The 27,237-nt window shown below is 40.9% G+C and overlaps 1 protein-coding gene across 25 annotated transcripts in view; it reads left to right on the top strand.

Moving 5' to 3' along the window:
• NEK11 (NIMA related kinase 11) overlaps positions 1-27,237 on the top strand; it is a 317,965-nt gene that overhangs the window by 231,151 nt on the left and 59,577 nt on the right. For 12 of the 25 annotated variants that reach the window (XR_004181977.1, XM_031662867.1, XM_031662857.1 and 9 more), the window contains one exon: positions 16,096-16,192. The exons of 6 other annotated variants lie outside the window; for them this stretch is intronic. Coding sequence is in view for 15 of the 19 variants with exons in the window: in XM_031662857.1 (XP_031518717.1) it covers positions 16,096-16,192 (97 nt within the window). In the remaining 4 variants the exon portion in view is untranslated. Of the gene's footprint in view, positions 1-13,688; positions 14,165-16,095; positions 16,193-19,684; positions 19,994-20,071; positions 20,520-25,185; positions 25,272-27,237 lie in introns of those variants that run through there. 7 more of the 25 variants (XR_004181978.1, XR_004181976.1, XR_004181975.1 and 4 more) reach the window with 7 other exon arrangements.

Raw genomic sequence — 27,237 nt, 5'->3', positions numbered from 1 at the left:
GTGGTCCACCTGACTTAGCCTCCCAAAGTGCTGGAATTACAGATGTGAACTACCATGTCCAGTCAAATTCATCTTACTGGCAGAGGCTGGTCATATTTCTACACCCTAATGACATGGGAGACTGGTAAGTTAGTCTCTGACATTCATGGCTTTAATGAGAGCTGGGCTCCGTCTCACAAAGTAGAAGATTCCCCTTACAAGGGAAATGAGAATGTAAGGCCAAAAATAACAAATATTTACTCTACTAATGGGCACCACTGTTGTAAGGATAGAATTTTAGGAATAACCTAGAGATGTGGAAGGAGAGATGGCTCTTGCATGTCTTGTGGAAACATCTCCTCTTTTGGCTTTCATAGAAGCTAAGGAGTAGGTGATGCCAGGTAATCATTTTTCAATTTATCTTCTGTTCTGCTAACTATAGAGAGAGCTACATGCTTCACATGGCAATTGTTAGGGTTTGCATTCTAATGAAAAGTGAGAACTCATCCTGGTGGTAATGTAAACTGGTACAATCACTATGGAAAACAGTATGGAGATTCCTTAAAGAACTAAAAGAACTAAATTCCTTAAAGAACTACCATTCAATCCAGGAATCTCACTGCTGGGTATCTACTCAAAGGAAAAGAAGTCATTATATGAAAAAAGACACTTGCACATGCATGTTTATAGCAACACAATTCACAATTGCAAAAATATGGAACCAGCATAAATGTTCATCAACCAATGAGTAAAGAGAGTGTGCTATGTATACACCATGGAACACTCTTCAGCCATAGAAAAGAACAAAATAGTGGCATGCACAGCAACCTGGATAGAGTTAGAAGTCATTATTCTAAGTGAAGTTACTCAGGAATGGAAAACCAAACATCATGTGTTCTCACTTATAAGTGGGAGCTAAGCTGGGGGGACACGAAGGCAGAAGAATGATATAATGGACTTTGGGGACTCAGCGGGAAGGGTGGGAGGGGATGAGGAATAAAAGACTACACACTGGGTACAGTGCACACTGCTGTAGTGATGGGTGCACCAAAATCTCAGAAATCATCACTAAAGAACTTATCCATATAGCCAAAAACCACCTGTTCCCCAGAAACTATTGAAATAAAATAAAATACAATTTTTTTAAGAAAACTTAAAAAGAAGAAGTACTGCTGATACACTTTCCTTAAGTATTTGAATCAGTCTTGAAACCAGATCAGCCTCCTATTACAGAAAAGCAGGTTTTGTTTTTAAAGCTAAATTTCTTCATGTTGGCAGATAAGAATAATTAAACTCCCCAAACATTGGCTACTGTCTCCACAGGGAAAGCACAAATGAAAAAGTTAGGGTCTGGCTTCCACAAATCTCATCTTAGCCTATATCCACATTTAATTACTGAATGTCAATCCAAAAAACAGACACTTCCTCTCTTCCTTTTACTAGTAGGTACTGTTCTTAGAGGTTTCTCCTGTTGTATTCAAAATGAAACAAGAATTTCCAAACTCCTTAACTCTTGTTTTTAATCATCTATAAAATTCAGGTGAATATTTGCAGTGTGAAATAACCATAGTAAAAATATTTTATTTTCTATCTTCTGGTATTTTTCATATTTCCTATAAGTAGCAAGTTTGTTTTTCCCAAGTTGATCCACTTTTTCCCAACTATTTAATTTTGGTGTAGGCAGTAGGGTCCTATTGATATACTGAGAAGCTGCTTCACGCAAAGCACTGTGGTGGACATCATGGGGAGGCAGTGTAAATTTGCCTTGGGTCTTTTGTAGCAATAATGCACATTTATGTATAAGTTTAATATACATTTAAGCTTTACTAGAGTCGTAGAAGATAGGGTTTTGTTTTGTTTTGTTTTGTTTTTTTGTATCAATGAGGCAACCGAGTCACAGATTTTTACCTTTCCAAACATCACAGAATCAGGATTCAAACCCCAGTCCTCTAAGCCAGCTCACATACTTGTCCTAATATGCCCCAGCTCCCTTCCTACTGGAAAGCATTTGAGGCCGTTCTCTCCTAGACCACCTTCTTCCTTTTCCTCCCGTGCTTTTCTAGTCCAGCCTCCTAATGTGGTTTGGCATTGACACCGCTGATGCTACAGGGTTGACAACAACTTCCTTGGCGGTGGCTTCTGTCCTGTACCAATAACATCAATTCTCTGAAAGAGCTGGGGGTGGACAAGAAGTGGGAGGAATGGTCATGTCATTATTTCTAATACTGCTCTTATCAAATACCCACCTTGTTAAAGGAACCAAGACAATCATCTCCATCCTCAACCTTATCCACTTCAACCTTTAGGCTGGGTTTTCTAGGAAGCAGTCTCTGACAGAATTGAGTAGGCAGCACTTTTATGCAGGAGTGCCCTTGGGATTGACCCTGTGGACATAAGGAGAAGGATGCAGGATGAGGCAGAGGGAGAAGTTGAGCAGTCATGCAGGCCTGACAAGCCTTAGCCAAATCCACAGGGAGCTCCAGTCCCATCAGAGTTGCCAGCAAAGGCCATAATGGTTCGGTTCTCTACCCTCTACCATGATCAGTCATTAAAGGTTGCTACTTGGAAAGTCATGATTTGGGGCAAGGCAGCTTTCTGTGGCTAAAGAAGTTCCTGAAGGGGCCACAGCTGGAGGCTGTCTGTCTACTCCCAGCAGTTGGGGTAGCAAGTTCTTCCTTCAAGGAGGATCTGCGTAGTGCATCTCCATTTCTGGGGTGTTGAGGGAGACAGTGCAGAGACTACCCTGCTTCGCAGAGACTACCCTGCTTCGCAGATTCTTTGACAGTTTTATTGCCATTTTGCTGTTCACTGTTGTCACGGGAGAAGCTTAAGGAAAAATCTTCACCAAGTTTGGGTCAGCTAAGCCTCTCAGCAGAGTAGAGCAGCTTTCACATTGCCCTGCTGATTCGCAGCCCCTCATAATAAGTCATGGGGCTGTCCTCTGGAGAGGTGGAGAAATGAGATGGAAGACATAATGATCACCCCAAATTTCAACCTTTTAGAGGGGGAGTTTTGTCTGATGATCTTATTTTTTAAAAATTATCACGTGAAACTTGTTATTTGGGTGTGGCACTTCTATGGGATGTTAGAAAGAGCACTCTCACATTGGGAGTCAGGAAACCACAGTTCTAGTCTAGGTTCTGCCCCTTTCCATTATAGCTCTATGACCATGTGCAAGTCATACAGCCTCTCTTGGCCTTAGCCTCCACACCTGTAAGATGAAGAAATTTGACTTGAAGCGTTCTAGGGTCACATCCAGCTCAGAATCATGATGAATCTATCATTTAGGCCAGTGGTCAGCAAACTATGGCCTGCATTCCAAACCTGTCTCACTGCCTGTTTTTGTAAATAAAACGTTACTGGAACACAGCCATGCTCATTCATTTACCTATTGCCTATAGCTGTTGTCATGGTACTGCAGCAGACTTGAGTAGTTGCAACAGAAATTCTATGGTCTATAAAGTCTAGAATATTTACTACCCATCCCTTTACAGAAAAAGTTTTGCTGACCTTGATCTAGGCAAATCTTCCATCACGTCCCATGCCAAGGAGTAGGAGGAGAAATATGAGCCATGAGGATATGGCTTTGCAATAATTTGGCAAAGACTGGTATCAGTCAAGTAACTGCTATTTCCTAAGTATTCCTTAGGAAATTAAGAGCAAGAGGAGGGTTAAAGATTAGGTAAGAAGCATTGTAAATGTACAGTGCACCAAGGGCAGTGTCTGTGAGGATTCCTGAGTAAGCAATGTCTCAGGTGCTTAAGCGAGATCTTGTTTGCCAAAATATCCACCTCTGCGGTCCCTGCATCAGCTCTTTATTACCCACATGGCAGGATGTTTAGCAGGGAGGGCAAACACAGGTTTTTCTTTTGTGATCAAGGTCATTTGTCCAGCAACTGAAATAGGTAAAGGGAAATTTTAGAAGAAAATTTTCGAAGAAATGAGAGGAGAAACTCTCTCTGTTGGTGAAATGTCAGAATTATCAAGCTGTCACTCCTTCAGGGAAAATGCCTTTGCTGGTGAGAGACCATAGAAGTAGGAGGAATCCTGACAATATTATTATTATGAGCTGTGCTTTGCACTCAGGAAACACAGTATCCAATTGTTTAATGTGTCTTCGTATCATTTTGTTTTCATCTCATTGTCAAAACATCCCCATGGGATATTGTCAAGTGTCATAATCCTCATCATTCTATATTTCGCAGATGAGAAAAGAGACTTCAGGATGATCTTGCCTGACATAATGCTCATAACATTTACTGTTGGTCCCAGCCATTTGCTTCGTAGCATTTGTTTCCTTTGATTGTTCTTTGTCTTTGTTAGCATAGGCATTGTCTTCCCAAGTAAATGCTATGCCTCTGACCTATGTCTTATATCAGATCACAGAATGTCAGAATTGAGGGAAGACCTTCAGTCTAATGAAACTACTGAAATATAAAATGAGGGAAGTGAGACCCAGGGAGGTGGCCTGAGCTGGTGAGAGAACTAAAAGAATAACTGTGGTCCCCTAACTTGAAGGCTATTGCTTTTTCCACAGACCTCATTATACTTCTTTGCATGCCCCATACGTAGTCTAGTGTCTTATGTATATGTACTCCATAGTACTGCTAGGGATCATCTGTATAGATAGCCCATCTTCTTAATTGACTGCAAGATTTTTATAAGTTAAGAATCACAGCTACTATTTATATTGCTTTTGATTTTAACTCCCACCTATTGAGCATATGAAATATATGGCTTAAAAAACTAGAAAAAGACAAGCAAATTAAAGCCAAAGCAAATTGAAGGGAGAAAACTATAAAAACCAGAGTGGAAATAAGCAAAATAAAGAATGGGAAAACAATAAAGGAAGTCAGTGAAACAAAAAAAGTAGGTTCTTTGTAAAGATCAACAAATACTGACCAACAAAATAAGAGAAGATTCAGATTAATACATTAGGAATGAAAGAGGGGACATTACTACTAACCTTAAAGAAATAAAAAGGATTATAAGCATATACTACAAACAACAGTATACCAACAAATCAGATAAATTAAATGAAATGGACAAATTTCTAGAAAGACACAAATTACTGAAACTGACTCAGAAGCAATAGAAAGCTGAATGCAGGGATGTGCACCTGTACTCCCAGCTACTTGGGAGACTGAGGTGGGAAAATCACTTGAACCCGGGAATTCAAAGTCAGCCTGGGCAACATAGCAAGAGTCTGTCTCTAAACATAAATACACAAATACTTTTTTAGCAAAAAGAAATAGAGAACTTGAATATGCCTATCATATTCTCTAGGACATAGATTTTCTATATACAAAATCATGTTATCTGCAAATAGAGATAATTTTACTTTTTCCTTTCCAATTCAGATTCCTTTGATTTCTTTTTCTTGCCCAATTTCCCTGGCTATAACCTGTAGTACAATGTTATATAAAAATGGCAAGAGAGACATTCTTGTCTCACTCCTGATCTTAGGAGAAAAGGTATACTATTCTTTTTTCATGTTACTGGATTTGACTTACTAGTATTTTAATAAAGGCAAAATTAAGGTTTTTGTATTATGCTTTAAGTTCTGCGATACATGTGCAGAAGCTGCAGCTTTGGTATACACATGCCATGGTGGTTTGCTGCACCCATCAGCCCGTCATCTACATTAGGTATTTCTCCTAATGCTATCGCTCTCCTTGTCCCCCAACCCGCAACAGGCCTTGGTGTGTGATGTCTCCCTCCCTGAGTCCATGTGTTCTCATTGTTCAACTCTCACTTATGAGTAAGAACATGCTGTGTTCGGTTTTCTGTTCTTGTGTTAGCTTGCTGGGAATGAGGGTTTCTAGTTTCATCCACCTCCCAGAAAAGGACATGAACTCATTCTTTTTTATGCCTGCATAGTATTCCATGGTGTATATGTGCCCATCTTTTTAAAATTATACTTTAAGTTCTAGGGTACATGTACACAATGTGCAGGTTTGTTACATATGTATACATGTGCCATGTTGGTATGCTGCACCCATTAACTCGTCATTTACATTAGATATATCTCCTAATGCTGTCCCTCCCTCCTCCCCCCACCCCACCCCCACGACAGGCCCTGGTGTGTGATGTTCCCTACCCTGTATCCAAGTGTTCTCACTGTTCAATTCCCACCTATGAGTGAGAACATGCGGTGTTTGGTTTTTGGTCCTTGTGATAGTTTGCTGAGAATGATGGTTTCCACCTTCACCCATGTTCCTACAAAGGACATAACTCATCCTTTTTTATGTCTGCATAGTATTCCATGGTGAATATGTGCCACATTTTCTTAATCCAGCCTATCATTGATGGACATTTGGGTTGATTCCAAGTCTTTGCTATTGTGAATAATGCCACAATAAACATACATGTGCATGTGTCTTCATAGCAGCATGATTTATAATCCTTTGGGTATATATCCAGTAATGGGATCGCTGGGCCAAATGGTATTTCTAGTTCTAGATCCTTGAGGAATCACCACACTGTCATCCACAATGGTTGAACTAGTTTACAGTCCCACCAACAGTGTGAAAGTGTTTCTATTTCTCCACATCCTCTCCAGCACCTGTTGTTACCTGACTTTTTAATGATCTCCATTCTAACTGGTGTGAGATGGTATCTCATTGTGGTTTTGATTTACATTTCTCTGATGGCCAGTGATGATGAGCATTTTTCCATGTGTCTGTTGGCTGCATAAATGTCTTCTTTTGAGAAGTGTCTGTTCATATCCTTTGCCCACTTTTTTGTGGGGTTGTTTGATTTTTTTCTTGTAAATTTGTTTAAGTTCTTTGCAGATTCTGGATATTAGCCCTTTGTCAGATGGGTAGATTGTAAAAATTTTCTCCCATTCTGTAGGTTGCCTGTTCACTCTGATGGCAGTTTCTTTTGCTGTGCAGAAGCTCTTTAGTTTAATTAGATCCATTTTTCAATTTTGACTTTTGTTGCCAATGCTTTTGGTGTTTTAGTCATGAAGTCCTTGCCCATGCCTATGTCCTGAATGGTACTGCCTAGGTTTTCTTCTAGGGTTTTTATGGTTTTAGGTCTAACATTTAAGGCTTTAATCCATCTTGAATTAATTTTTGTACAAGGTGTAAGGAAGGGATCTAGTTTCAGCTTTCTACATATGGCTAGCCAGTTTTCCCAGCACCATTTGTTAAATAGGGAATCCTTTCCCCATTTCCTGTTTTTGTCAGGTTTGCCAAAGATCAGATGGTTGTAGATGTGTGGTATTATTTCTGAGGACTCTGTTCTGTTCCATTGATCTATATCTCTGCTTTGGTACCAGTATCATGCTGTTTTGGTTACTGTAGCCTTGTAGTATGGTTTGAAGTCAGGTAGCATGATGCCTCTAGCTTTGTTCTTTTGGCTTAAGATTTTCTTGGCAATGTGGGCTCTTTTTTGGTTCCATATGAACTTCAAAGTAGATTTTCCCAATTCTGTGAGGAAAGTCATTGGTAGCTTGATAGGGATGGCATTGAATCTATAAATTACCTTGGGCAGTATGGCCATTTTCACGATATTGATTCTTCCTATCCATGAGCGTGGAATCTTTTTCCATTTGTTTGTGTCCTCTTTTATTTTGTTGAACAGTGGTTTGTAGTTCTCCTTGAAGAGGTCCTTCATATCCCTTATAAGTTGGATTGCTAGGTATTTTATTCTCTTTGAAGCAATTGTAAATGGGAGTTCACTCATGATTTGGCTCCCTGTTTGTCCATTATTGGTGTATAGGAATGCTTGTGATTTTTAGATATTGATTTTGTATCCTGAGACTTTGCTGAAGTTGCTTATCAGCTTAAGGAGATTTTGAGCGGAGACAATGGGGTTTTCTAAATATACAATCATGTCCGCCAACAGGGACAATTTGGCTTCCTCTTTTCCTAATTGAATACCCTTTATTTCTTTCTCCTGCCTGATTGCCCTGGCTAGAACTTCCAACACTATGTTGAATAGGAGTGGTGAGAGAGGGCAGCCCTGTCTTGTGGCAGTTTTCAAAGGGAATGCTTCTAGTTTTTGCCCATTCAGTATGATATTCGCTGTGGATTTGTCATAAATAACTTTTATTATTTTGAGATACATCCCATCAATACCTAGTTTAGAGAGTTTTTAGCATGAAGCACTGTTGAATTTTGTCAAAGACCTTTTCTGCATCTATTGAGATAATCATGTGGTTTTTGTCTTTGGTTCTGTTTATATGATGGATTGTTTCAACCATCATATAAACAGAACCAGCCTTGCATCCCAGGGATGAAGCCAACTTGATCGTGGTAGATAAGCTTTTTGATGTGCTGCTGGATTTGGTTTGCCAGTATTTTATTGAGGATTTTTGCATCAATGTTCATCAGAAATATTGGTCTAAAATTCTCTTTTTTGTTGTGTCTCTGCCAGGCTTTGGTATCAGGATGATGCTGGCCTCATAAAATGAGTTAGGGAGGATTCCCTCTTTTTCTGTTGATTGGAATAGTTTCAGAAGGAATGGTACCAGCTCCTGTTTATACCTCTGGTAGAATTTGGCTGTGAATTCATCTGGTTCTGGACTTTTTTTGGTTGGGAGGCTATTAATTATTGCCTCAATTTCTGAGCCTGTTATTGGTCTATTCAGGGATTCAACTTCTTCCTGATTTAGTCTTAGGAGGGTGTGTGTGTCCAGGAATTTATCCATTTCTTCTAGATTTTCTAGTTTATTTTCATAGAGGTGTTTATAGTATTCTCTGATGGTAGAATTTCTGTGGGATTGGTGGTGATATCCCCTTTATCGTTTTTTATTGCATCTATTTGATTCTTCTCTCTTTTCTTCTTTATTAATCTTGCTAGCAGTCTATCAATTTTGTTGATCTTTTCCAAACACCAGATCCTGGATTCATTGATTTTTTGAAGGGTTTTTTTGTGTCTCTATCTCCTTCAGTTCTGCTCTGATCTTAGTTATTTCTTGCCTTTTCTGCTAGCTTGTGAATGTGTATGCTCTTGCTTCTCTAGTTCTTTTAATTGTGATGTTAGGGTGTCAATTTTAGATCTTTCCCGATTTCTATTGTGGGCATTTAGTGCTATAAATGTCCCTCTACACACTGCTTTTAATGTGTCCCAGAGATTCTGGTATGTTGTGTCTTTGTTCTCATTGGTTTCAAAGAAGATCTTTATTTCTGCCTTCACTTCGTTATCTACCCAGTAGTCATTCAGGAGCAGGTTGTTCTGTTTCCACGTAGTTGAGCAGTATTGAGTAAGTTTCTTAATCCTGAGTTCTAGTTTGATTGCACTGTGGTCTGAGAGACAGTTTGTTATGATTTCTGTTCTTTTACATTTGCTGAGGAGTGCTTTACTTCCAACTATGTGGTCAATTTTGGAATAAGTGTGGTGCTGAGAAGAATGTATATTCTGTTGATTTGGGGTGGAGAGTTCTGTAGATGTCTATTAGGTCCACTTGGTGCACAGCTGGGTTCAAGTCCTGGATATCCTTGTTAACTTTCTGTCTCGTTGATCTGTCTAATGTTGACAGCAGGGTGTTAAAGTCTCCCATTATTATTGTGTGGGAGTCTAAGTCTCTTTGTAGGTCTCTAAGGACTTGCTTTATGAATCTGGTGGCTCCTGTGTTGGGTGCACATATATTTAGGATAGTTAGCTCTTCTTGTTGAATTGATCCGTTTACTGTTATATAATGGCCTTCTTTGTCTCTTTTGATCTTTGTCGGTTAAAGTCTGTTTTATCAGAAACTAGGATTGCAACCCCTGCTCTTTTTGGTTTCCCATTTGCTTGGTGGATCTTCTTCCATCCCTTTATTTTGAGCCTATGTGTGTCTCTGCATATGAAATGGTCTCCTCAATACAGCACACTGATGGGTGTTGACTCTTTATCCAATTTGCCAGTCTGTGTCTTTTAATTGGGGGCATTTAGCCCATTTACATTTAAAGTTAATACTGTTATGTGTGAATTTGATCCTGTCACTATGATGTTAGCTGGTTATTTTGCTCATTAGTTGATGCAGTTTCTTCCTAGCATCGATGGTCTTTACAATTTGGCATGTTTTTGCAGTGGATGGTACCAGTCGTTCCTTTCCACATTTAGTGCTTCCTTCAGGAGCTCTTGTAAGGCAGGCCTGGTGGTGACAAAATCTCTCAGCATTTGCTTGTCTGTAAATGATTTTATTTCTCCTTCACTTATGAAGCTTAGTTTGGCTAGATATGAAATTCTGCGTTGAAAATTCTTTTCTGTAAGATTGTTGAATATTGGCCCCCAGTCTCTTCTGGCTTGTAGAGTTTCTGCCAAGAGATCCGCTGTTAGTCTGATGGGCTTCCCTTTGTGGGTAACCCAACCTTTCTCTCTGGCTGCCCGTAACATTTTTTCCTGCATTGCAACTTTTGTGAATCTGACAATTACATGTCTTGGAGTTGCTCTTCTCGAGGAGTATCTTTGTGGCATTCTCTGTATTTCCTGAATTTCAATGTTGGCCTGCCTTGCTAGGTTGGGGAAGTTCTCCTGGATACTATCCTGAAGATTGTTTTCCACCTTGGTTTCATTCTCCCCGTCACTTTCAGGTACACCAATCAGACATAGGTTTGGTCTTTTCACATAGTCCCATATTTCTTGGAGGCTTTGTTCATTCCTTTTCATTCTTTTTTCTCTAATCTTGTCTTCATGCTTTATTTCATTAAGTTGATCTTCAATCTCTGATATCCTTTCTTCCACTTGATCAATTCAGCTATTGATACTTGTGTATGCTTCACGAAGTTCTCGTGCTGTGTTTTTCAACTCCATCAGGTCATTTATGTTCTGCTCTAAACTGGTTATTCTAGTTAGCAATTCCTCTAACCTTTTATCAATGTTCTTAGCTTCCTTGCATTGGGTTAGAACATGCTTTTTTAGCTCAGAGGAGTTTGTTATTACCCACCTTCTGAAGTCTACTTCTGTCAATTTGTCAAACTCATTCTCCCGCCAGTTTTGTTCCCTTGCTGGCGAGGAGTTGTGATCCTGTGGGGGAGAAGAGGTGTTCTGATTTTTTGGAATTTTCAGCCTTTTTGTGCTGGTTTTTCCTCATCTTCATGGATTTATCTACCTTTGGTCTTTGATGGTGACCTTCAAATAGGGTTTCTGAGTGGACGTCCTTTTGTTGATGTCGATGCTATTCCTTTCTGTTTGTTAGTTTTCCTTCTAACAGTCAGGCCCCTCTGCTGCAGATCTGCTGGAGTTTGCTGGAGGTCCACTCCAGATCCTTTTTGCCTGGGTACCACCAGTGGAGGCTGCAGAACAGCAACGATTGCTGCCTGTTCCTTCCTCTGGAAGCTTCATCCCAGAAGGGCACCCACCAGATGCCAGCCTGAACTCTCCTGTATTTGTCTGTGGACCCCTGCTTGGAGGTGTCTCCCAGTCAGGAGGCATGGGGTTCAGGGACCCACTTAAGGAGGCAGTCTGTCCCTTAGCAGAGCTTGAACACTGTGCTGGGAGATCCGCTGCTGTCTTCAGAGACAGCAGGCAGGGACATTTAAGTCCGCTGAAGCTGTACCCACAGCCTCCCCTTCCCCAAGGTGCTCTGTCCCAGGGAGATGGGGGTTTTATCTTTAAGCCCCTGACTGGGGCTGTTGCCTTTTTTTCAGTGATGTCCTGCCCAGAGAGGAGGAATCTAGAGAGACAGTCTGGCTACAGAGGCTTTACCAAGCTGCGGTGGGCTCTGCCCAGTTCAAACTTCCCAGCGGCTTTGTTTACACTGTGGGGGGAAAACCACCTACTCAAACCTCAGTAATGGCAGATGCCCTGCTTCCCACCAAGCTCGAGCATCCCAGGTTGACTTCAGACTGCTGTGCTGGCAGCACACATTTCAAGCCAGTGGATCTTAGCTTGCTGGGCTCTGCGAGAGTGGGATCCACTGAGCTAGACCACTTGGCTCCCTGGCTTCAGCCCCCTTTCGAGGGGAGTGAATGGTTTTGTCTCGCTGGTCTTCCAGGTGCCAGTGGAGTATGAAAAAAAATTCCTACAGCTAGCTCAGTGTCTGCTCAAATGGCCATCCAGTTTTGTGCTTGAAACCCAGGGCCCTGGTGGCATAGGCATCCGAGGGAATCTCCTGGTCTGTGGGTTGTGAAGAACGTGGGAAAACCATAGTATCTGGGCCAGAGTGCACCGTTCCTCATAGCACAGTCCCTCACAGCTTCCCTTGGCTAGGGGAGGGAGTTCCCCGACCCCTTGCGCCTCCCCTATGAGGTGATGCCCCACCCTGCTTTGGCTCACCCTCTGTGGGCTGCACCCACTGTCTAACCAGTCCCAGTGAAATGAGCCGGCTACCTCAGTTGGAAATGGAGAAATCACACACCTTCTGTGTTGATCTCACTGGCAGCTGCTGACCGGAGTTCTTCCTATTCAGCCGTCTTGCCCATTCTGCCCAAAATTAGTTTTTAAAAATTAACATGGGGATTAAGGATTCAGCTATTTTGTCAGAAAGCAGAGCTTTAAGAAAGCAGAACTCTAGAACCAGGGCTTCATGGATGTGAGACCAGTGCAGTTACACAGGACCCCAGGTTCAGGAAGGAGCCCACACAAGGGGTTTCATAAAATTTTATCTTTGAATTTGTATTTTATGAGTGAAAGCTGGTAAGACAGTGGACACAGGCTCAGGGCTTAAAGCCTTGCTCATGTGCTGTCTTGCCTTTAAGACATCTATCTGGGAAGGTTCCTCTGCCACCCACTCCTAATCCCCACCCCATAACTACTGCAGCCTTCCATTCCCAGTGTGGTCCTAGGTAATACTGAGGAAGACTTGGGGTGAAGTAAGACTGGCAGGTCCCTATAAGTGTCTATACTCCTCTGCAGAGTATCTGTCCTAGTTCTCGAGGGAGAATGGCATTAAATACCCAACGAAAAGCACAATGACAGGTCCACAGACAAATACAGATCCCCCCAAAAACCAGCTTTTTTCTCTTGTTTCTTGAACAAGGATTTCTGCATTGTCATTTAGCACTGGGCCCCACAAATTATGTAGTTGGCCTGTCTAGAGCCTTACTACTCAAAGTGTGGTTGCAGGACCAGCAGCATTGGTATCACCTGGGAACTTATGGAAATGCAGAATCCCAAGTCCTACCCAAACCTACTAAAGAACAGTCTGCATTTTAACAAGATTCCTGGATAATTTGTATGACATTAAAGTTTGAGAAGCAGTGGTCTAGAACACACTCTGGGATTCAGTGACCTATTGGAGGACATCTATGATTCTAGCCCCAATTATTTTTATTATGTTTGTTAAATGAATTGTCCCTTTCTTTGACATAAAGCAAATGCTATTCATGTTGGAAGATGGGATGCAGAGGGAAAGAAAATTGACCGGTAAGAAACACTGAAAAAGGAATTGCTCTGAGCACCAAGCTTTGCCAACCCTGTTGCTTGAAATGACACTTGCCCTGTTTTCTACCTTGGGCTTAAGGCTTAGCATCTTTCCTAGCAGCACTGAGTGCCTTATTGAGGGGAACTGTACCCAGCTTAAAATAAATTGCAGCTGTCCTGGAAATTGCTTTGACCTTTATTTGCATAACTTGCTAGCTCTGGAAAAGATGGGAAAGGAGCACCTTATTTTTATTATTGGCAGAACTGATTTTTGAGCCTGTTTGTGAGTTACTTGGCATGGTATGGTTGGTTTTGTTTTAGTAACTATTTAGCTTCTAGGAAAAATTATTTTAAAAAGCAACCAAGAGGAATATGAAATAAACCCCTATGCCTTCCTCTTGCCCACTCCCCAGGCTTCCCTGGCGAAAAGTGTCTGTCCTGGCCAGAGCTAGTGGCAAGGTTGGAGCTGACAGAAAGCTGCTGTCCAGTTGCAGTGAGGGCTGAGGCAAATTTCTTCTCCAGGTGTGGAAGGGGTAATCTCCAGGAGTGAGAGAAATAGGAGCAATCAGTCTCTGGTACTTGTGTCTTTATCATGAAGTCATAATTGGTGAACGTACTATGAGCAACACATTGTTAATTTGTATTATGCCCTTTACAAGATTTGTCGCTGTCAATTCAGTATTTCCATAACTAGGGATCTAGTCTAAGGAAAGATCAGAGATTGGCACAGAATTAAGCTGGAGAATATTCATCTCAATTATACCTATAGGAGCAAGAAGTTCAAAGTGGGATGCATGCCCCCGCAGGTAGTACAAAAAGAGGGTGTATGTGAGACATATTATAATTTGCATTTAACTATTAAAATTTTAAAAATAGGGCGGTGGCTTATGCCTGTAATCCCAGCACTTTGGGAGGCCGAGGCAGGCGGATCACCTCAGGTCAGGAGTTCGAGACCAGCCTGACCAACATGGTAAAACCCCATGTCTACTAAAAATAAAAAAATTAGCCGGGCATGGTGGCGGGAGCCTGTAATCCCAGCTACTTGGGAGGCTGAAGCAGGAGAATCACTTGAACCCGGGAGGTGGAGGTTGCAGTGAGCCGAGATCTCACTATTGCACTCCAGCATGGGCAACAAGAGCGAAACTCCATCTCAAAAAAAGTAAAAAAAGGTCAAATGTGGTGGCTCACACCTGTAATTCCAGCAGTTTGGGAGGCCGAGGTGGGCTGATCACCTGAGGTCGGGAGTTCAAGACCAGCCTGACCAACAGGAGAAACCCTGTCTCTACTAAAAGCACAAAATTAACCAGACATGATGGCGCACACCTGTAATCCCAGCTACTTAGGAGGCTGAGGCAGGAGAATCACTTGAACCCGGGAGGTGGAGGTTGCGGTGAGCCGAGATCACACCATTGCACTCCAGCCTGGGCAACAAGAGCAAAACTCCATCTCAAAAAAAAAAAAAAAAAAAGAAAAAAGAAAGAAAGAAGAAAAAGCTTTACTAATATGTAAGATGGGGACTCCACCTTGCTTCTTTACTTGGTCCCTAAGTCAGGCAGGCACGTATTATATGAGATATGTTGAGAAAAGAACAGGAATTTCATAACATGAGTCTCTTCTCTCTGACATAGCAACTGCATGGATATAATTTATAAATGATCATTGGAGTGGACAGTTTTTTACTGATGGGGTGCAAAGTACCTTATAAGAGATCTAAGGAAGTGCACAGGGAGGACTCTGCCCCCAGTTTCGGGGAGGAAAGAGCAGCACAGGGCCAAATTGTAAATTCAGCTCTATGGATTGCCCTGAGCTCTTGCTAATGGGCCAGTTTTAGCAGCCTTTTTTTTTTTTTTTTTTTTTTGAGACAGAGCTTCGCTCTTTCACCTAGGCTGGAGTGCAGTGGTGCAATCTTGGCTCACGACAACCTCCGCCTCCCAGGTTGAAGTGATTCTCCTGTCTCAGCCTCCATAGTAGCTGCGATTACAGGCATGTGCCATCACACCCAGCTAATTTTTATATTTTTAGTAGAGACGAGGTTTCACCATGTTGGCCAAGCTGGTCCCAAACTCCTGACCTCAGGTGATCCTCCCACCTCGGCCTCTCAAAGTGCCAGAATTACAGTTGTGAGCCACTGCGCCCAGCCCAGTTTTAGCTTTTTAATGGAAAGTAGTGTTGTTTCAGTTGATGGAATGTTTCTTTCCCTCAGTTTCAACTTGTTTTATAAGAGCCTTCAGGATGTTTCATTAAAAACTGTAGCTCTCTCAGCAGATTTCATTACACCTCAACTTTCATTACCAACTCTACCTTCTGAACACAACTTTGGCCTTCTGCTCCATTCTGCTGTACCTCTGTTAAGCATTTTGCTTTCCACTGCAAAAAAGCTAATGCTCAGGTATAAGATTAAGATGAAAGGAAAACTAAGCTTATTAGAAAAATTCCTAGTCATTTAGTCAAACATCCACACCTGCTGAAAGAGAATGGCCAAAGAGTCCTCGGGAACACTTGCTTTTCTGTAGATACATTTCCCCCTGAGTTTTCTAGGATAAAAAGCTCATCTTTGAAATAATGATGTTTTGTTTAAACAATCCTTTGTGAGAGAGGCTTTGTCCTGGAATGCCTTGTGCATATTAAAACTGTAAATAATCTTGTCATTTGGAATAAATCTTCTTAATGTGCATGTTATAATTGAATTCATCTCTAATTAATGTAGCATTACCATGTGGCAAAGGTGGATTAGCTTCTGTTTTCTGATTGCCCTTGAACATTGCCTCGAAGTTGCAGGATTGCTGATGAAGTCAATAAGGGCTGTGCATTGATTTTCAGACACAAAGACCATTCCCAGCACGGCTGCAGACGTGTCCCCAGGACCAACAATTTTCAACAGTGTGATGGCCAGGACCAAGATGAAACGCATGAGGGAGTAAGTAGCATGTTGCCTGCCCTCTAGGAAGGTGCAGTGTTAAAGCATATTGACCAAGTGTGTGACCCAGTCATGTGATACTGTCTTAGTCCATTTGTGCTGCTGTAACAAAATACCTGGGACTAGGATGCTCCAACTTAGAAACTTCTCTCTCAAATTCACTTTCCGTATTGGTGCTGGTTGAATAATTAGGGAAGTTTGGCAAGAATTATTTTTCAGTTGATTTGCACTTATAGTATTCTTGCAGCACAGCACATTCTCATCCATACTAATGTTTGCAAGCTAAGGAAAAAAAATGCTGAAAATTTTTTCCAAGCCTAAAGCTGTTAATATGTTTATATACTTACTGTTTTCCAACCCTACCTGTACCAGAGTGGTCATATAATAACATAATTACCATGGCAAGAAGTGATTCCCAGAAACTGGAAGTGAAGGAGTTTGGATTAATTTTTCCCTCTGTAGAGGGAAGCCACCTCCACCTCTCCTTGCTTGGAGGAGATAATATAGAAGGTGTTGCTAATTTCCCAGTTGATAGTCTTTAAAGAAAAGAAAAGTGGTTTGCTTATTTTACCCATAAAAGTTAACAATGTCGTGTCAGATTTTTGATCTAAGACTTCATTACTTTTGCAAAGTACACTATACCCCACTTCCGAGCATATTATGAAATGTTTTAAATAATTAAAATGAAAATATTTTGCCAAGTTAATTGGCCAAGATGCATTCTAATGATTTTATTCCTAGTGTGTTGTTTTTCTCCTTATTGCTTTACTGTAATTGACCAAGTACTTTCTGGCTCACCTTTTTAATGTGGGCTAATGCAGTTTGAGTTATTCCCCCATGGATGGTATTGCTCCTTTAGTGCAATAACCTGCCATCCTTTTATATTTTATATTATGACTCCTCATGCCATTCCAGAAAAGACAAAAAGGAAATCAAGGCTGCAAAGCTGCATATCATTTGAGCATGTTGTGTTTTCTCAGTTTCAAAGACTTAGAAGCCAGCCAGAGAGAGGAAATCTTGCTGTTCTTTCTCCGCACAGTGATTTTCTCTGCACAGTGATATACTGCATGCTTAGCATATGGATCTCAACTATTGGGATGCCAAGAAGAACAGTTAATGACATTTGTCTCCATAGAGATTATAATGTAGAGACAACACAAAACTTAAAATGCAGAACGTTAAGTGACAACATAATGGTTATGTAATATGAAGGGATAGTTAATAACAGTCCCCAGATGGGAGCGTGACCATGAGCCAAATAGATGATGAGAGCTCTAAGGTCAGAAAGGGGAAGTTGGAAGGCCTCTGGGAGAAGCAGGGATTTAGCCTCCACAGAGTGATATAATTTGGAGAGGTAAAGAAAAAGGAGGAGAAACTGGAGGTCAGCAGATTTGGTGTCTGAGTCTTGGCTTCACTAATAAATGGCTGTCTAACCTTTCACAAGTGATTTTCTAAGATTCAGTTTCTTCATCTGTAAAATGGTCATGTTAATTGCCACAGCTGGATACCCAGGAAGCATACTCAGAGATGGAAATTAATGTGTAGGAGGAGGTTTGTGAGGGAATCTTCTGGAGACCAACACCTGTGGAAAGGAGGAGGAAGGAAGCAGACTAGTTAGGGAGAAGTCAAGCTGTGACACAGGTCATTAGAGGCCTCTGCCAACCCCATAGGGAATTCTGGGGCTAGATGGCCCTGCAGGACTGTCCTGAGTTGGGACAAGAGGGCCTTCGTAACCCCATCAATCAGACATTGCATGTGGGCCACTCTGGGAAGGGGCCGTGACTGAGCAAGATGTTGACTTCTGTATTTACCAGTATAGACTTCATCTAGATTTACCAGTTGTTAATATTTTGCCACATTTTTATAATTTTTCTTTATATCTATCTATATAGTGTATACACATATACACTTATAAATTATTATTATTACTGATCCATTTGAGAATAGATTCCATGCATCACAATTCTTCATCCCTAAGTATTTAAATGTGTAGCTTCTAAAAACAAGAACATTCTCTTATATAACCACAGTCTGATGATTGAATTTAGGAAATTTCACATCAGTATATACACTATTTAATATACAAATCCATATTCAGATTTCATTGATTATCCCAATAGTACCCATTATAGCAATTGTTTTTCCAATTCAGGATACAAGCCAGGATCACACATTACACTCAGTTGCTATGTCTCTTTGGTGTATTTACTCTAGAATGGTTCCTCCGTCATTCTTCGTCTTTCATGACAATGACATTTTTTAAGAGTTCAGGCCAGTTGTTTTGTAAGATATCTCTTACTGTGGGTTTGTCTGTTCCTTCCTCATCATGAGCTTCAGGTTATACACTTTTGGTGGTTGCCTACATAAGAAATATTGTGTGTCCTGAACTTTTAAACATTTAGTTATAGGAGTTTCAGCCACAAATAAAAGTAGTCATAGTAGTATAATTTTTCTATAGACTAATCAACCCAACCGGTTCAACAGTTATCACCCATGACCAATCTTGTTTTTCTATACTTCCACCTGTTCTCACATGTTACTTTTAAGGAAGTCCTATTCATCATATATTATATCTATAAATATTTCAGTGAATATGTGAATTTTAATCTGCTCTTTGACATTTTCCCTTGAATGTCCATTAGGCATCTCAAGCTCAAGATTTCCAAAACCGAATTCCTAAATTTCCCTACCACACCTGCCCTCTCCACAGCCTTCCCCATTGTTACATAAGCAAAGGCGAGATCTAGGTGAGAAGGAACCTTCCAGCTCAGTAAGTAATGCCTGAAGGCTTACTTAGTGTGTGGCAGTTTAAGGGTATCAGGCAAATGACTTTGTCATCTTCTCTATGAAGAAGTTGGGTGGCAAAACACCTGGTGATCATACTGACATCCTTCTCCAAGTTCTCTAAACTGGGGCCCTGGGGCTTTGTAAGTATTAATATATACAATGTCAGGCATAGAGTAGACCCTAGCACAGTGGTCAGGAGGGAAGATGCAAGGGGCAAGCTGCTGGGATTTATATCCCTCTTTGCCACTGACTAATATGTATCCTTGGACAAGTTAACCAAACTCTTTGGGCCTCAGATTTCTCATCTGTGAAGTGGGACTAATAATGATTTTTGCCTCGTAGAGTTGTTGTTAGGGTGAGTTGAGATAATATATGAAATGCACTAAGAATAGTTTATAGCACATAGTAAGTGCTCAATAAATGTTAACAACTTAGACTCTCAATATGTGTGTGGTTGCTTCACTTTGAAAATCCCCAAGCCAAGTATCTGAAGGTGTTGACATGTATTAGTGATGTTTTATACCTGAGGGCATTGGTAAGTGAAGCAGCTGTTTGTTAAAACATTCATGTAGTATCTTTTTAGCATGCAAAAAGTGCTAGTGCCAGTTCTCTGAGAAAATGCCATGAAGTTGTTTATTACAAATTCCAACCATTTGCAGTTCTCCAACTTGGACTTCTGGCCACAGCCACTTCTCACTCTTGCAGGGAGACTATTCCATAAATGAAACTCGCCTACTGGTGCACAGACAATGCCAGCTCTCAGAAGTTATTAGGTGGTACTGCAGAGTCATTGGAATGTTGGCAGAATGACAAGAAGTCAGTGTTGACTTCTTTTCTGACTGAGGAATTTCCATGTACATTTGAAGAGAGGTTGCGATTCATAATATGGATAGATAAATGACGAATGGATAGGTGAATTGATGGACAGGTAGGTGGATGGATGGGTGAATGGGTGGATAAGTGGGCCTTTGTGGCTCCGTGGTCCTCCTGAAACTTCTGCTCTCAGGGAAGGGTTTCTGTTCAAAAAAGCTTTTTTAAAAAAATTTTTTATTTTTATTTATTTATTTATTTATTTTAACTGCCTCAAGCCAGATTAAATTCCAGGCCTGACTCCATGTTCCCACTAGAGGCCAAAAAGGAGACCCTATGGAATGACAGCTGGACAGCTTTCAGCTCTGAGGAGGGCAAGGGGCACACTGTGACTAAGACTGGTCCTTTAACTCACAGAGGCCAAGGTAATGTACATGAAGGGCCTGCTCTGTCCAGATGAATTATCCTCTTGGCCTCAGCTTTATACATCAAGTGAGACCACTGGTGTCCTGTGCCTTACTACTTAGAGTGTGGTCCCTGACCGGCACCAGGGACATCATCTGGAAACCCGTGAGAAATACAAACTCTCTGGCCTCATCCCTCCTGAATCAGAATCTGCATTTTAAACTATTTGGAAATTCATATACGCATTAAAGTTTGAGACATTTGTTACCAGAATGTGAGTTGGAATCAGTATCAGTCTTAATAAAAATCAAGTATTATATAAAATGTATTATATATTTATGTTTTAAGGCCCTAATATTTCTGACTTTTAAAAATTTACTTATGCTGGGAGTGGCAGCTCACACCTGTAATCCCAGCACTTTGAGAGAACAAGGCAGGTGGATCACCTGAGGTCAGGAGTTCGAGATCAGCCTGACCAACATGGTGAAACCTTTCTTTACTAAAAATACAAAAATTAGCCGGGCATGGTGGTGCACGCCTGTAATCCCAGCTACTAGGGAGGCTGAGACAGGAGAGTCACTTGAATCCAGGAGACAGAGGTTGCAGTGAGCTGAGATCACACCATCGCACTCCAGACTGGGCAATAAGAGTGAAACTCCATCTCAAAAAATAAAATAAAATAAATTCTCTTATTTTCCGTTTATTTTAATAAGGAGTATATAATTTACCTGCGGCAAAACTCACCTCTTTTTATATAGTTCTGTAAGTTTTGATTTGTATACAATAAGATTCACTCTTTAGTAAACAGTTCTATCAACATTGACAAGTGCAAATAGTCATATAATTATCAGCACAATCAAGATTATAGAACATTTCTCTGTCCTGAAAATTCCCTGTGCTACCCCTTTGTAGTCAGCTCCTCCCACCGTACCCTGCACTTCACAACCATGGTCTACTTTCTGTCCCTATGGTTTTTCCTTTTTACAATGTCATATTACTGAAATCATCGCTTAGCATCATAGACCCCCATTGTAACTGGATAGTAGTTATGAATATGGATCTAGATCTATGCATAGTCACATGCTAGAGCCTTGTAATTTTGAATAACTTCATTCCCCAGAGAATTGTCACAAGGAGACTCAGGTCTGGCATTAAAGTCCCAGGCATCTCACTAGCAACTGTCCCGAAGGTTTCTGGCCCCAGTAAGAGTCTGCTGTTAGAGGAACTTTCTACCCAGAAAATTTTGAGGCTAAACTGCTGGTTTCCCTATCAGACTTGTCAGCTTTTTGCAATGGCTGGGAGGCCTTAGTTCCTGAGAACAGTGTGAGTAGAGGTAGGCTCCTTCCATCTTGCTCTAGTGAGATTTCTAGGGATCAGATCCACCTCACTAAAAAGCTTAATAATGGAAAAGTCCCGAGAATCTGGGGGAGCTTCTGGGCCCACTTTTCCAGTTGAAAGTCAGGGACCTCCTACAAAGAACTCAAACAAATTTACAAGAAAAAAACAAACAACCCCATCAAAAAGTGGGCAAAGGATATGAACAGACATTTCTCAAAAGAAGACATTCATACAGCCAACAGACACATGAAAAAATGCTCATCATCACTGGCCATCAGAGAAATGCAAATCAAAACCACAATGAGATACCATCTCACACCAGTTAGAATGGCGATCATTAAAAAGTCAGGAAACAACAAGTGCTGGAGAGGATGTGGAGAAATAGGAACACTTTTATACTGTTGGTGAGATTGTAAACTAGTTCAACCATTATGGAAAACAGTATGGCGATTCCTCAAGGATCTAGAACTAGATGTACCATATGACCCAGCCATCCCATTACTGGGTATATACCCAAAGGATTATAAATTATGCTGCTATAAAGACACATGCACACGTATGTTTATTGCAGCACTATTCACAATAGCAAAGACTTGGAACCAACCCACATGTCCATCTGTGACCGACTGGATTAAGAAAATGTGGCACATATACACCATGGAATACTATGCAGCCATAAAAAAGGATGAGTTTGTGTCCTTTGTAGGGACATGGATGCAGCTGGAAACCATCATTCTTAGCAAACAATCACAAGAACAGAAAACCAAACACCGCATGTTCTCACTCATAGGTGGGAACTGAACAATGAGATCACTTGGACTCGGGAAGGGGAACATCACACACCGGGGCTTATCACGGGGAGAGGGGAGGGATTGCATTGGGAGTTATACCTGATGTAAATGACGAGTTGATGGGTGCAGCACACCAACATGGCACAAGTATACATATGTAACAAACCTGCACGTTATGCACATGTACCCTACAACTTAAAGTATAATAATAATAAATAAATTTAAAAAAAAAAACAAAAACAAAAACAAAGAAAGTCAGGGACCTGAAAAACATCTGGGCCCTAAGAAACAGTTTAAGGACAGGGATGGCATCATTCTCTGGTGACATTCTCTGAATCGCCTTTGCATTGCCAATTCATGCAGTGAGCACAAGAAAAAAAGTTAATCTTTGTAGGGATACGTGTTCTCCACTTTAGGAACGGGAATTACACATATAGTAGGCTATTTAAGTTGTCCCATAGCTTACTGGATCTCTTTTTTTAAGGCTTTTTTCCCTCTCTGTGTGTCATTTTGGATAGTTTCTTTTGCTATGTCTTAAAATTTATTAATCTTTTCTTCTGCAATGTCTAATCTACTGTTAATCTCATTCAGTGTATGTTTATAAATAGACATTATAAGCAGTTTGAGATTCCTAGCAAAATTGACTAGAACATTCAGTGTATTCTTCATCTTAGACATTTAAGTTTTCATCTCTAGAAGTTTGGTTTCAGTCTTTTTGTTACATCTTCCTTGTCTCTGCTAAACATGCTCAATATTTCCTCTATTTAATAAGTAGAGTAGAGTTATACTAATTATTTTGATGTCTTTGACATTGTGAGTTAAACTCACCCGGTTTGGGTGAGTTTGGGTGCTGGATAATTTTGTATTCCAATAAATAGCCTAGATCTTTGTTTTAGTTGCTTGGAAGCAGTTTGATACTTTTGGTTTTTACTTTTGAGCTTTGTTATGTGGGACCAGGGCAGCATTTAGGCTACAGCTGGTTATTTCCCATTACTGCAGCAAGACCCTTCTGGGTTCTCTATGCAATGGCTGATGAATGACCAGGTTTACCAGTCTGGCAAGTATGAAGGTCTGAAGAGGCACTATTCATAGCACAATGTGAGCTCCAAGTACCAATTTATCTCACCCACTCGTGTCCTTCTCTCTCTCAGCTCAGTAATCTCCCCACATGCATGTGCTGGTCTACACTCAGCTGAATCACACTCTATGTGTGGGTATTCACAGGTTTATTGACTTCTTTTGCTTCACATTTTTTGAAACTGCTTTTGTTTTATTACTTTTGTTAATTATGTAACGTTTTCATGGGTCCAAAGTCAGATCTATTAAAAGCCATATTTAATGAAGACTAGCTTCTATCCTTGATCCCTTGCCCTATTTCCTCCCTTCCATGTTTAAAAATTTCATGGTTCATACTTTCATTTAAAAATATATTCAGATAAATGAACCTCTCTCCTACTGCTTAAGAAATTGGTAACATATTATACACATTTTGTCTCCTTTGTTTAGTAATATATGCTGGAGCACAGTAGTACATGGCAATATGCTTCACTTCTTTTTAAAGCTTCCAAATTCTCCTCTGTGTAGATGTACTATTGTTTATTCAATCTGTAACCTAATGACGGACATATGAGTATTTGCAATCTTTTGCTAGTTCAAATAGTGCTGTAATGAATAGCCTTGCACATTCAGGGTTGTTTGTTTGTTTTATTGCCAGTTTATCTTTGAGATAGATTTCTAGAAGTGAGATTGCTTAGAGAATAAATGCATACATAATTTTGGTAGATATTTCCAAAAGCCGCTTTGTATTCCCACCAGCAATGTATGAGAGTGATGTTTCCCCACAAAGTACGTTATCAAACTTTTGGAGTTTATTCTGTCTATTTATCTATCTATCTATCTATCTACCTATCTACCTATCTATCTATCTATCTATCTATCTATCTATCTATCTATCTAATCTATCCATCCATCCATCTGTCTATTGTATATCTACTTTTGTCTTTTACAAATATAATATTTCATTGCATGGTCTATTTTACTTGCTTTTGGTATATTTTTTGGAACTTAGGAAGCTATATTTTCATGTCTTACAGCAAACACACTTGAGATTAAAGTACACAAAATGTCCCCAAATCTAAATTTGGAGTGGAAGGGAAGAAACCGCTTTTAGCCTCAGGTTTCAGCTGAGATGTCCAACACAGCTTACCAGAAACCTTGCTTACTGGGAGTCAAATGGTGTTGCTTGCAAAGATTAATAAAAGTGATACTTTTTTTCTCATTTAGCTATTTAGCCAGAGATTTTTGTTTAAATTATCTTAATGAGGAGTGGGGGGTTGTGGTATTCTACATCTCTAATATCTAGGAGGAATCACCTTTCCAGGGCTGCTGATTTTGGTGTCATCAGTTTTAGATTATTAATGCCTAGAGATCAGACATAAGTCTGGCATTATTAATGCCATAGAGATCAGTGTAGTGACATGCACATCATGCCCCAGTGAGCATTGCTTCTCCTATATGTGGACATTGTGTCTATAGTATTTATAGAGGAAGATGAGGGGTAAGGTGATCTTCATGGAGCTGTCTCATGCCCTGGCATATCGAATGGCTACCACAGTGCATGCCACTGCTGATGCTCAAAGCAGGTTTCTGTATTTTTGCATCTGTGTCATAGATGCCTGTTCTCCTACCCAGGTCAGGGCACAGCCCTGGTAGAGCGCTGCCGTGAGGGCTGAAGTCAATTATTTAGAGGCTGCAGAAGGCACAGGGAGTTTCTATAAGTAACAGTGAGGTCAGACCTCATAACTGATTCAGTCTCAGCCGGTTCACAAGTTCTTGAAATTTTTCTTTCACTTTCAATCACAGGAAGATCTCAACAGGAAGATCTAAACAGAACATGAGAAGTCCGTGATCTTTATCGTCCTTCTTGTTAACCTGATACATAGCTCATGGTACAGTAGCTATCGCTTGTAAAACTGATGGTGAAACATTAAGCACTTGCTAAAAATGTTCCCAAGATGGGGTAGTAACATGACATTTATAATCGTACCAGCTCAGTTTTTGAACGGGACCAAAGCCATACCAATGTTTATATGGAGGGAAACTTGCTTTCAATGCATGCCTCGTTTGTGCCAGGGAGTGTGCTAAGCCAGACACCTTCTGTTCCATGAAGTTCTCACCATATACCTGTGAGGTGCAGAGGACTCTCCATTTTACAGGTAAAGAGTTTGTATTTTAAGAGGTGAAGAAACCCTCCCATTGCCGTATAGCTAGTAAGTGGCAAGACGACATTTCAAATAGAAGTGTAGTTAATTCTAAAACCAGAACTGGAAAGTACTGCCAAGACGAGATGGGAACAGTGGGAGCTGAGTGATGCTAAAGTCTAGATCTCATCAGGAACTCTAAAGAAGCCTCTCTTTTTTTTATTATACTTCAAGTTCTAGGGTATATGTGCACAACGTGCAAGTTTGTTATGCATACATGTGCCATGTTGGTGTGCTGCACCCATTAACTCGTCATTTACATGAGGTATATCTCCTAATGCTATCCCTCCCCCTCCCCCCTCCCCACAATAGGAACCGGTGTGTGATGTTCCCCTTCCTGTGTCCAAGTAATGTAAATGACGAGTTAATGGGTGCAGCACACCAACATGGCACATGTACCCATATGTAACAAACCTGCGCTTAGAACTTAAAGTATAATAATAAAAAAAGAAGAAAGAAAAAAAAGCATGCAACATGAACCTTTCAATTCTCAGAATAAACTGCCATATCTGGGCTCCCAGTGCCTGGGACGTCAGAAAGGAGGCAGGTTTACTCTGACAGTATGGTTTGAAGATACTGACCAAAAAAATTTACAAAGAGATTATTTTGGATTCTTGATAAGGTGGGGGTAGAATCAAGGAGTTGCACCTGTCCTTCATTAAGCCCTTCTGGGTGTGAGGGGCACATGCAGGTAAGTCACCCTTGTGCAACATGAATGTGCAAACAGAGCAGCCAGAAGCACTCTGGGTAAGTCAGGTGCAGAATAATGGGCGAAACCTTAGAAAAACTGGAAGAATATTAGAGCCCTAGTATTTCCCACTCCATATGAAATAGCAGTTTTTTTCTGTCCATCTGTGCCCATAGAAGCTGGACTGCAGGGAAAGGTAATCTCATAGGAGTAGGCATGCTCTTTGGTGCAGCCAAGGATTGTTTAGCAGACACAGAGATCCCTGCCTCCAGAACAAGAGGTAAGGGTGTATCATGGGAATGGGACCCAAATTTGGCCACTTGATCTGTTTCAAAGATGGTCCAAAGATGTTTGTTTGTTTGTTTTGAGACAGGGTCTCACTCTGTCACCCAGGCTGGGGTGCAGTGGTGCCATCTCAGCTCACTGCAACCTCTGCCTCCCGAGTTCAAGCAATCCTCCCACCTCAGCCTCCTGAGTAGCTGGGATTATAGGCATGCACCACCATGCCCGGTTAATTTTTACATTTTTAGTAGCGATGGGGTTTCGCCATGTTGGCCAGGCTGGCCTCGAACTCCTGACCTCAGGTGATCTGCGCCCCAAAGTGCTGGGATTACAGGAGTGAGCCACCACGCCCTGCCGAAGATCTTTGTTTCAAGCCTACTTCTATCTAAGATTTTTAAGGCCCAGGTGATATCTGAATCATAAGAGTATCTCAGAAATGTTATCCTCCCTCTGTCAACATGGGAAAGGCTGTGGATTTGACCTACTTGCCACAAGTCCTTCAATCCTCCAGATGCCAAGCTGAGCCGGCCCACCTTGGTCTAACTCCAGAGCATTTTGATTTGTACTTCCTCGTGGCATTTCAGCCCTTGGAGAACACTATTATACCAGTAATATTATGTAAGGAAGGCTGAGATTTTGGTTTGCCTTAACATTCTCCACTTCATCCCAGGGGTATCCCTTTCT

This window comes from Papio anubis, chromosome 2 (assembly GCF_008728515.1).
Source record: "Papio anubis isolate 15944 chromosome 2, Panubis1.0, whole genome shotgun sequence".
Classification (NCBI taxonomy): Eukaryota; Metazoa; Chordata; class Mammalia; order Primates; family Cercopithecidae; genus Papio; species Papio anubis.
This window is presented reverse-complemented; position numbering and strand designations above follow the sequence as displayed.